The sequence below is a fragment of the Protopterus annectens genome, chromosome 6.part0 (genome assembly GCF_019279795.1).
Source record: "Protopterus annectens isolate FY-2018-M chromosome 6.part0, PAN1.0, whole genome shotgun sequence".
Lineage (NCBI taxonomy): Eukaryota > Metazoa > Chordata > Ceratodontiformes > Protopteridae > Protopterus > Protopterus annectens.
The window spans coordinates 1,110,530,131-1,110,541,915 of record NC_056737.1 but is presented as its reverse complement, the minus strand read 5'-3'; the positions used below and the strand labels follow the sequence as shown (position 1 = coordinate 1,110,541,915).

At 44.0% G+C, this 11,785-nt stretch overlaps 1 protein-coding gene across 1 annotated transcript in view; it reads left to right on the top strand.

Moving 5' to 3' along the window:
* The first annotated feature begins 1,413 nt into the window (after positions 1-1,413).
* Positions 1,414-11,785, top strand: part of ALDH6A1 (aldehyde dehydrogenase 6 family member A1) — a 403,302-nt gene continuing 392,930 nt past the window's right edge. Inside the window, exon 1 of the mRNA XM_044074724.1 lies at positions 1,414-1,507. Coding sequence (XP_043930659.1) covers positions 1,469-1,507 — 39 coding nt within the window. The 5' untranslated portion in view covers positions 1,414-1,468. The remainder of the gene's footprint in view (positions 1,508-11,785) is intronic.

Here is an 11,785-nt window from a genome sequence, read left to right as displayed (position 1 = left end):
GTACAATGCTACCTTTGGTATGAATCTTATCAGGCACCTGCAAAAACTGGCAAGACCTTAAACGTTTCTTAAAAAAATGGGCTTCAGTATATATCATACATTGACAGACTGAAATCACTGTCATTATACTCTGTGTCTTACAAACTACTCAGAGGTGACCTCTGCCTTGTGTACAAAGCAATATCACATCCTGCTCTAATGGAAATGCTGCACATTTGTAAATCAAATGGTATAAGATGCACTGGCTCTAGGGAACTCAGCCTAGTATGTGACATCAACAGGACTTGCTGGAGAGACAGATATGTCTCAGAGGTTACCTCTCCTATGGAACAAACTTCCATTTCAGGTGAAGCTGAGTCCTACGCTGACCCTATTTGAGAATAATTTGGATGACTGAATGGGAAACCACAAACTCACCCCGGGAGTTTCACCTGTGTCCCTCTTGGACAGGGGCAGTAGTTGTTGACTTAGTTCTGCTTAATACTTTGATATTCTTGGGAAAAGGGGTTGTACTTGGCTAGGTTTGTAAGGGCCCTCGGGCATTTGTTTAGTAACCTCTATGAGCCTAAAACAATATTTAATAGTTTTAGGGGGAACAGCTGAAAATTTTATTTATATTTATAAACTGCTTGAGGGCAGCATTTCAAGAGATTTGTCCATTTTAAGAGACAGGTGTGTGGGGGGGGCACTAAGAGCTTGTGTGTGTGCAAAGTGAAATTTGCTTGCTACACCTGAGTGCAGCTGTAAGCCTTTATTAAAAATAGACTGGGTAAATCATTTATATTTTTTTGAATATAATAAGTTTCCTGCAGATGTTTACTTTTGAGTACGAAATGTGCTGTCTGTGGCTTTGACGCGGTGGTTCATTCATGCCTCTCGGGTGTTAAAATTTACGCGTGGCAGTGCGGCGTTTGGTCTTACTAGGACTAAATGTCCTAATCAAGAAGTATGGCTGGTCAGTGCTGTTCATAATAAGAGCTACCAACTATAGCGCTGGATTTCCCCCTTTAAAGTTTTGAGTCTTTTACTTTTTCCTCAAAGGTAGTATTCGCGACTTTAAGGTTTCCTCGTGTATTATTTTTGCACCTTCAGTAAATAATACCTGAGGAAACGTTTGAGTTGCAGCACTTTATAGACTTACAAAAATATAGGTTCTTACTCTTTCAAATTTCAAGCGAGTGAACTATAATTTTAAATTACATTTTTTTATTAATTCCGTTATTCTGACAGAATTTTCTGCTAACAAAATCAACAGTGCTATTTGCTTCATCTGAAGGGTCACAATAAGGTTGCAAATACCCTTCATACAGTCATTCGCGTATACATTTGTCCAATGAATGCACTCAGCTGGTAGGTGTGCACCTGATTGATAGGAAAGACACCCAATCAAGTTGTAGAACTGTTGGATTTTTCTTTTCAATCCCTCCTGTTCATCTAGCAAGGTTTGGCAAAGTTTGGTCACGCAAACATGGCGGGTGTGCTGTTGAGGAGATCCTACAGAAACCAGGTAACTGAATGAGGGACTGATTGTTGTCAGATTATGACAGTGCCTGTCGATATGGATATGATGTAACTTATATTTAGAGGTGACATGTTAGTTCCTCATTTTCTGAAGGCATTGTATTGCTGGCTTTGCACTTGCCAAGTTGTATGCACTGGGAATGGACACCACGTCCCTTTTCCTAGTCTTGTCTGCAAATCATGCAACGAGTCAGGATAGTGTAAATGTTACAGGTGATATTGTAACCGGTATGCCTTTGTAGAGGCACCAATGCACACACCTTCCGTTTGCGTGTTCAGGTCGTTCATTTTGGGGTACAGTGTCGTGTTTCTTCCCTAACTGTATAGATTATTTGTGGATCCTGTAAGGGATGTAATTACAAATGCATTATGATACTTTTTTGGTTTTGTATTATGTTTGGTTCCCTGTTAAAGTAACAGTCAGTCCGTGTTTGTTCTTTGGACGTGCTTATGGACAGTGACAGGTTCATCTTTGTGTTGGTTTGCAGTGCCTCTCTCCATGTACCTGTTACACTTTAAACTGCTAACTCTGCCTACTGTGCGAACTTTGTCACTGCATCTCCTGTTCAAAGCGCTGAAGTTCACATTGTGCTCTGTCTACTGTGCGTTTACTCTTCCTCTAGATTTCTGTCATATTAAGGAATCTGTTAAAAGGTGCACCTGTTTTAACGTAGGTGATGGCATGGGAAGTAAAGGCATCGTCTTTTTTTGTGTGTTGTTTTGATTCCTGCATTGAGCATGTTCTTGGAAGGAGAAGTTTGGATCAGTGACTATTGTCTAGTATTTTAAATAAGTCGCTATTTCCAAATAATGTTATGAACTTAAACAAAAAGTAGGATGTACCCGTCCCCAGCTTTTTATTAAACATTTTATTTATTTATTTATTTATTTTTTTGTTTATTGGGTTTGTGTGACTTAGTTTAGTGAAAATAAATAGCAGAGGCTTAAGAAGAAAAGCTCCAACATATTATAAACAAGTAAAAGGTTGGGGAGATCATAGGTACTAGGCTATCAGCTCAAGGGCCTAAGTAAGCCTAGCCAACAGGGTTCCCTGGCTTACGCCACCCAATAAAGTTATTTTCCTGTGGCCCCCCCCCCCTGTCGAGCACAGCCACAGAAGTGATCCCTGGGGTGTATTTCCTATTTCCCATCCACTTATCAAGATTTTTCTTGAAGAGTGCTAATGAGGAACTTTGCTTGACCTAGATTGGTAGCTTGTTCCAGAGTATGGGAAGTCTCTGGGACAGGAATCTATCCTTCCAGCATGTCCTCTTTGTTGTGGTGACAAGGTTAGGTTCCTAGAGCGGGTTAGCGCGGAGGGATTGGGATTTATTTATTTATTTAAATTTGTTGACCGGGAGTGTCCGACTGGACGTAGGTCCATTTTCAGTGGAGGCCAGGGGAGAAAAGCTCCACAGTAAAATAAACAGACAGTGGTTACATTGGATTACATAGCGATAACATAGCAATTACTTACAACATGTTTACAGATGAAGAACATAGTACATCAGTAGACAACTAGAATCTTTATCTGTGAAGTACATAACAGACATTAACAAATGTTACAATGTGCCTTACTGAACTAGAGTAGTCCAGTTTCAGAGTTGCTGATCCCTGGGCTTTGTTTATAGTTCCTGTTACTGATCCATTGCCTTATTAGGGAGGAGGGAAGTTTCTTTGCTTACCAGTGGGAGTGGGAGGCACTGAGCGGCCTTTCTGTCCGATTTGGTGAAGTTTCAGCCAGAAACTAGTAGTCCATTGGTCGTTTTGGGCCAATTCCTAGCTCCCTTCAGCCCCCTGCTATAAAACACGCTAAACGCGCGTTAGCGCGGAGTTGCCACTGTTGCACACAAGAGCAGCGGCGGTTAAACAAGGTTAACTATTCGGGCCATCTAAATTCCACTCTTCAAATTTTCCCTTAGAACTACCTTCCTCGAGCTGTACTGCTGATCTAACCAGCATATCCTATAACTGAAAAGTTCATCTCTACTTGATTCCCAAGTAGATATCTGTAAAGCCTAGCACTTACTCCTACAGTACTTGCACCTTGATAAAGCACTCTTATTATAGATAGTACCCCACCAGCCTAAAACCCACTTCCCCCGGAGTCCTTTGAAAGTCTCTTTATCTACTACTTCTAGTATGTCGAGGGATCAGTTGCTAGTGTCCTCTCCAGCTCAACTGGTGAACCTGGGAATATTGAGGCAATGTTACAATTGCCTCATGTACTGAACAATCCTCTCCTCCTCCCACAAAACACAAATACATGCGAGAGATGCAACTATACGGCCAAACTGGAGGCTGAGCTCTCTCAACATAGGACTGGCAAGACCAGACAGGAGGAGAAGGTAACCACACACAATACATACCCAGTCACACATGGTACCATCACAACTTCAAATCATACACATACTCACACAAAGACATACTCGGAGGCTCTGATCAAAAATTTACCAAAACAGCAGAGGCCACCAAAGCAGACACCCAAACAACTACCACCTCACGACCCAACACATGCAACACATAGACCACACAGTCAGAGTGTCAAACAGTCACAGCCCTTAAGGCCAAACAAAATGCCAGACACACTTGTCATTGGTGATTCCATAGTCAGACACACTGACGTCCCGCTCACCAGACTGAGTAAGGAGAAGGTCACAGTAAGCTGCCTGTCGGGCGCTAGAATCCGCCACATAACGCAAGCACTCAGGTCTCTCAACAGCAGGTACAAATGCGACTCAGTCATTGTCCCCGCTGGTGTCAGCGACCTGAGACGTACCTCCTTGGACTACATGAAAAGGGACATTGAGGAGCTCTCTGATTATGTAGCCCAGGCAGGTATGACCCTGACCTTGAGCAGTATCCTACCTTCACCTAGAATGATGCCACAATACAGTGATAAGATGATCAGCTTTAATAATTGGCTTAAATTCTGGTGTCATTCAAAGGGGATCAATGTCTGTCTGCCTGGGATGACATGCTGGACAAGCCACGCTGCTTCACAAGGGATGGCTTGCACCTGTCACCCTGGGCTTCGGATATTGGCAAGGCTCTTGCCACCCCCATAGTGCCTTTTTAGGCAAGGCTCAAATTCTAAACCTACCACCCTAGAACACCAAAGCGGAAAAAACTAAGGGTAATGCTGCTCAATGCCAGAAGTCTCACTCTCAAGATGCACGCACTCGAGGCCCTTCTCAATATGGAGAACATCGATGCCTGTGCTGTGACAGAAACCTGGTTCAAGGCTCCTGAGAGCACCCCAGCACTAACAGGTTTCACCTCATATCATGCGTTCCGGCCCCAAAATCCGGACAACACCAAGAAAGGAGGGTGTCCATATTCATAAAGGACACCCACACCTCAAGGTTGGTGGCAACGCACGATGCATCGGAGACCATCCAGGTGCAATTAACCATAGGCAAGACTGCTCTGCAATTTGTAGCATGTTACAGGCCACCCTCTCAAACTCAGGAACCTCACATGGCCTTCCTGAAAACATTGGAGGATAAATGTATCTCCAAACACCATCATACTAGGTGACTTCAACTACCCTAATATAGACTGGGAACACTACTCAAGCCGAACACTCTAACCCAAAGATTCCTGGGTTCATAAACTCAAATGCCATGGAACAACTAGTCACCATCCCCACAAGAGGAGAAAACATACTTGATCTCATCATCACGAACATGGGATCAAAATGTTCAACACCGAAGTATACCCCTCACTGGTGAGATCAGATCATAAACTAATCTCGCTGGAGGTCCTCATCCGCCCCACCTGAAACAAAAGACCACAGTGAAAAACTTCTCCAAAGCCGATTTCCCACTTCTAAAACTAGTGTGGTCTCCTTTAAGGCCCCTGAGCCAGTGGTAAACATTACTCAAACAGCTGAATCACTTACAAATGCCTTCTACCAGCACCTACAGGACTGCATGGATCAGGCAATCCCAAACAAAACTAAGACTCTCTGTACCAATGCAAGCGTCCAGTCTGGTGGACCCCAGCCATAAACAAGCTCTACAACAAAAGGAGGAAGCTACTACAAGATAGAGCAAAATCCTTGAAAGGTAAGACACCTTTGATCATTATAAGTAAAAAACTAAGAGCTCTCATAAAATCATCCAAGGCAAATTTTGAGAGAAAAATCGCCAAGGACTCTAAAGACAATCATAAGGCCTTCTTTAGCTATGTTAGAAACCTAGGAGGAAACTCCCAGATATGCTCAGAATTAGTTCAAAATGATGTGAAAATTACTGAACCTACACACATTGCTAACATACTGGCTGACAGGTTCAGTGCAAACTCCCCCCCCCTCCCCCCCAAAAGTAGAGATATCTATTCCAGAGGATTGTAGACCCCCAATCTTCAGCAACGCCCAGGTGAGAACTGCCCTCACTAAGACAAAAACACAACATCCATGGGACGGGATGGTGTCGCCGGCTGTGTGCTGCATGAACTCAGCGAGGAGTTAGACGCACAGTGAGTACAGCTGTTTAATCTTAGCCTCACCTCAGGATCGTGCCCAAGGAGTGGCGCCGGCGACTGTGGTCCCACTTCATAAGGGCGGTGCCTCCACAGACCCTGGAAATTACCGCCCCATTAGCTTGACAAGCCTTATCTGCAAAGCCATGGAGAGGATCATAATGGAACTCATAAATAAAGACATAGGGAACTTGCAGACTTTGGATCCAACCCAGTTTGGCTTTGTCAAAGGCAGATCCTGCCTCTTAAACTTGGTTGACTTTTGAGACAGTCACCAAGGCCATTGATGAGGAAAGGCAGTCCATACAGCCTACCTCGACCTGGCAAAGGCCTTGACACAATACCCCACTCAGGTATCATCGAAAAACTCATCAGCTTGAATGTAAACCCATACATCACAAGATGGGTTGCAAACTGGCTAAGTGACAGAACCCACAGGGTCAGAGTTGCTGGAGCCATGTCAGACTCAAAGCCTGTCACAAGTGGTGTCCCACAGGGCTCAGTCCTGGGTCCACTCTTGTTCGGCATCTACTTTTCTGAAGTACAAGCAAACACAGGAGGGTTATGGCTGACAAAGTTTGCAGATGACTGCAAACTGGGCCATAGTCGAAAACACATCTGACACAGATATCCTCCAGAAGGGCCTCACAGAAGCGGATAACTGGTGCCAGAGCCATGGCCTGAAGTTAAGCGCCAAAAAATGCATAGTTATACCCTTCGGGAAAAACAAGGTTACCCTAGCTACCATATAGGTGGCAAGCCACTGAGCACAGAAAAAGTCATCAGGGATCTGGGGACCCAAGTTGACAGTAGCCTGTCGTTTGACACTCATGTTGCTAAAGTAGTTAGGAAAACCTTCTATATCGCCGACCTGATCATGAAGGGATTCACATCTAGATCAAGGGAGGTCATCGTCCCCCTGTACTCATCACTCATTAGACCTATGATTGAGTACAATGCCCGTTCGAATGTATCTGACCAGACACCTGCTGCAGCTTGAAAGGCCCCAAAAGTTCCTCACCAAAAGGATAAAGGGTCTCAAAAATATGTCTTATGCTGCCCGACTGAAAGAACTCCAGCTCTATTCAGTCTCATACCGCTTGCTCAGAGGTAACCTGTGCCTGACATATAAGGCCATGTCAAACCCAGATTTGATGAATATGCTTCACCTCAAAAAATCTAGATCCCTCAGAACCACAAGGGCGGAGACTTAAACCTTGACACGGTTATAAATAGACCGTGCTGGAGGGACAGATTCATCACCCAGAGACTCCCTATGCTGTGGAACAAAATCCCGGTACATGTGAGGCAGAGCACCTCGCTGGCCTTGTTCAAGAGGAATCTTGACCAATGGATGGGAGATCGCAGATATACCCCAGGGATTACTTCAGTGTCACTGCTTGACAGAGGCACAGAAAAATGATAGGCATAGTTTTTATTCAAACTAAAGGGGTGGCGAAAGCCACATAACTATGGGCTAGGCTTATAAATGCCCTTGGGCAGATAGCCTAGTATGAACCTATGAACCTAAGCAGTTCCTGCTGTATAATAAGTACTAGGCTTATGAGCATCTGAGCTTGCTTTAATCAAGGTAGTTAGTGGATTGGAGAGAAAGGTAGTAGTTGGATGGGGTGGATGATATTAGAGTGGGAGTTGCAAGGGCATAACCAGCATGTTTTAGGTGCGCTTTTAGTAAAGTCTTGAAGTAGGTGCATGATGGTACGGAGGTATGGGAGTGAGTTCCATAATTTGGCTATGGCGCAAGAGAATAGTGCTTCACCAGCAGAGTTATTGGCTTTAGTGATCTTTAAGTGTAGCATGTCCAACAGCTCTGGGTTTGACATAGCTTTATATGTTAGGCAGAGATCACCTCTGAGTAGGCAATATGCTACGGAGTAAAGCTGGAGTTTTTTGAGACTGTCAGTGTAGGGCATTTGTTTAAGGCCAGTAATCCTCTTTGAGATACTTCTGTGGCCTTTCTAGCCGCTGCAGATGTCTTGTGAGGTACATTCCAAAAGGGGCATTGTGCTCTATAATGGGTCTAATGAGTGTCAAGTAGAGGGGAACAATGACCTCTTTTTTTTTTTTTTTTTCCCTAGATGAGAACCCTTTTGTGATGAGGTGTTCCACGTAGAAGGATTTCCTGACTACTGTGGCGATGTGATTATCAAAGGAGAGACTACTGTCCACCTGGATCCCCAGGTCTTGTATCACACATTTGGCATTAAGCAGACTGCCGCCTATGTGGTAGTTCATGGGTACAGAGTTTTTACCAAAGGGGATGACAATGCACTTTTTGGCATTGAGCTTGAGGCCATGGCTCTGACACCAGGCATCTATCTCAGTGAGGCCCTTCTGTAGGATGTCCACATCATTTGGGCACTCTGGCTTCTAGTTTGCAGACATCTGCGAACTTCATTAGCCAAAGGCCTTCAGTGTTAGCCTGTACTTCAGAGAAGTAGATACCAAACAGGTCGGCATAATGATTGAGGTGTTTGTTTTAATAGGCTCAAGATACAGGATTTGATTCTCACCTTTGAAAGGGTTATTAACTAGGCATAAAATAATCCACAAGGGTAGCTATCCTAGTACTTATTTTTGACCCTATAAACCCATCTAAACAGACCTTCAGTAATATGCATTAATAATTGCACATTGTGGCTTTGCTTTCTGCGGGTCACAAAATCTATTGGTTTCCTCAAGCCATGTTGACCCATATTACAGGTTATAATTAAGTACGGTTATGTCTTGGAGTAATGTAATGCAGTCGAACCAGTGGGATATTGCAGAAATGTAGTTTTAATCAGTTGTGTGATTTTTAGAGAGCGTGAGAATAACAAGGATTCCAGATTAGAGTTTTGGGAAGTAGCAGCATACTTCTCAACTGTACCTGATTTTAACACAGAATTTGGCTTTGTCTCTCCTAATATCTCCCCAAGCTGTCAGTTTTGGAGAGAAAAGGTGGTGAATTGCACTTGATAATTACTGACAGTAATTAGAATCCTAGATTTCTTTTACTTTGAGAAATGCAAGTTAATTCACTTTCTATTATTATGTCAACTGTTGTAATAGTAAAAAATGTCCCTGAGTCTGGAGGTAAGAGGTTGAGAACTATGAATCAGAGGTTGCACTAGGTATGCAGAGATGGAACACACAGTTTGCCATGCTAATTTTCAGCTTTATTTAGTATATAGCTAGATACCCAGGTCACATGTGGACTTTAATAACTTTTTTTATTTGCAGCTCAGCACACGATCCTATGAGCTCCCCTCATGAGTGAGAATGTAATATGCAACTCACTAGTTCATTGAAGATATAATGTACATACACCTCAATAATTGGTAGGTGAATTTTTATGGGTTCTTGAGGTCTGACCCTCATGACCAGTGGAATGCAGAAACATTGCCTCCCATCATCAAAAGTGCAATCTTCCCGTTAGAGAGGCGAATGGTAGCTAGCGGACAAATGGTAGCTAGCGGACAATGTATGGTATTAAGGACACTCAAGGACTGCATTGTCAAAATGGTTAATCATTCTTGGAATCGTGTGGGTGCTGCTACCTGGTGTTTTTACTAACTCAAAAGAAATGTGTTGCTTACTTTTTAAACAAAAGCCCAGCATGCAGTTGCATCTTGAGTCATACACATGCTTTTGTAAATGCCAAAAGTATGTGTGTGTGTTTGTCTGTGTGTGTGTAAAGCAGGCTTTCACTAACTTGTTTTCCTGCACATTGGGGGATACCAGGACTCCAGTGCCATCTATTGCATCCAAAAAAATGTTTTTTAGGTTCATGGGTAGGTACTAGGCTATCTGCCGAAGGCATTTATAAGCCTAGCCAGAATGTGTTGGCTTTCCTCGCCCCTCAGATTCGTTCCCTGTGCCTCTGTCCAGCAGAGCCACTGAAGTGATCACCGGGGTAAACTTTCAGTTTCCCATCCACTCGTCAAGGTTTCTCTTGGAGACTGTTAGTGAAGCTCTGCCTAACGTAAATTGGAATCCTGTTCCAAAGCATGGGAAGTCTCTGGGACAGGAATCTATCCCTCCAGCACGTCCTGTTTACTGTTGTGAGGTTTAGATCCATAGAGCGTGTGGCTCGAGGGGATTTGGTTTTCTTTAGGTGGAGCATGTCCATCAATTCTGGGTTGAACATGGCCTTGTATGTCAGACAGAGATCACCTCTGAGTAGGTGATATGCAACTGAGTACAGCTGGAGTTTCTTCAGTCGAGCTGCATATGGCATCTGTTTGAGGCCAGTAATCCTCTTGGTGAGGTACTTCTGTGATTTTTTCCAGCTGTTGCAGGTGTCTTGTAAGGTACATCCCAAATGGGCCACGTAGAAGGATTTTCTAACCACTTTGGCAATGTGATTATCAAAGGAGAGATTACTATCCACTTGGGTACCCAGATCCCTTATTGCATCTTCTGTATTTAGGGGACTACCACCTATGTGGTAGTTCGTGAGTACTATGTTTTTTCCAAAAGGGGATGACTATGCACTTTTTTGCATTTAGCTTGAGGCCATGATTTTGACACCAGGTGTCTGTCTCAGCGAGACCCTTTTGGAGTATGTCTGTGTCAGACGGAGAGTCAGTTATAGGCCCTAGTTTGCAGCCGTCTGTAAACATGGTCAGCCATAGTTCTCCTGTGCTCGCCTGTACCTCTGAGAAGTATATACCAAACAGGAGGGGTCCCAGGACTGAGCCTTGGGGGACACCACTTATAATCGGTTTAGAGTCGGACCTATATCCTGCAACTCTTACCGTGTGGGTTCTGTTCGTGAGCCAGTTTGCAAACCATCTCGTGACGTAGGGGTTTATGTTCAGGCTGGTGATAGCACGAGTCAAGTATTCTTGTAGGTGCTGATAGAGTGCATTAGTAAAGGATTCTGTTGTTTGGACGGCGTTATCCTTTAGCATGGGGGCTTTGAAATTTTCCACCTCAGTCTTAAGTAAGGTGAAGTTTGCTTCTGAAAAGTTTTTCATTGTGGTTTCCTTGACCGGGGGTGGGGCGGAATGGGGATATCCAGAGTGATTACTTTATAGTCGGATCTAACCAGCGAGGGGCTGACCTCCGGTGTGGAACACCGGTTGCCCATGTTGGCGGTGACCAGGTCCAATATGTTGTCACCTCTGGTGGGGGTGTTGACCAGCTGGATCCAGGGCATTTGAGTTTATAAATTCTAGGAAACGTTGGACAAGGAAGTTTAGTACTTGAGTACTTCTCCCAGTTAATGTTTGGGTAACCGAAATCACCCAGTATTAGGGTGTTAAGTAGGACCTTCATATTTTCCAGTGTTTCCAGAAATGCGGAATGGGGGTTCTGGGACATGGCGGGTGATCTGTAGCAAGCTACAATTTGAATTGCAGTTTTGCCCATTGTTAGTTACACATGGATGATCTCTGAAGCATCGTGCTGTGCCACTAGCCTGGAATTGTGGGTATCCTTGATGAAAATGGATACACCCCCGCCATTTGTATTTCAGTCCAGGTTCTGTGGCCGAAATGTATGGTATGCATTGTAGCCTGGTAGTGCTAGGGTGCTCTCTGGAGCCTTAAACCAGGTTTCTGTTACTGCAGAGATATTGATTTTCTCCAAACTGAGGGGTGCCTTGAGTGCGTGCATTTTGAGGTTTAGACTTCTGGCATGGAGTAGCATTACCCTCAGTTTTTGGTTACTTGTGCTATTTGCAAAGGTGGGTTTGTCTTTTGAGCCTTGCCTAAAAAGGCACTATGGGGGTGGCAAGCGCCTTGGCCAGTATATCAAAGCCTAAGGGTGAGAG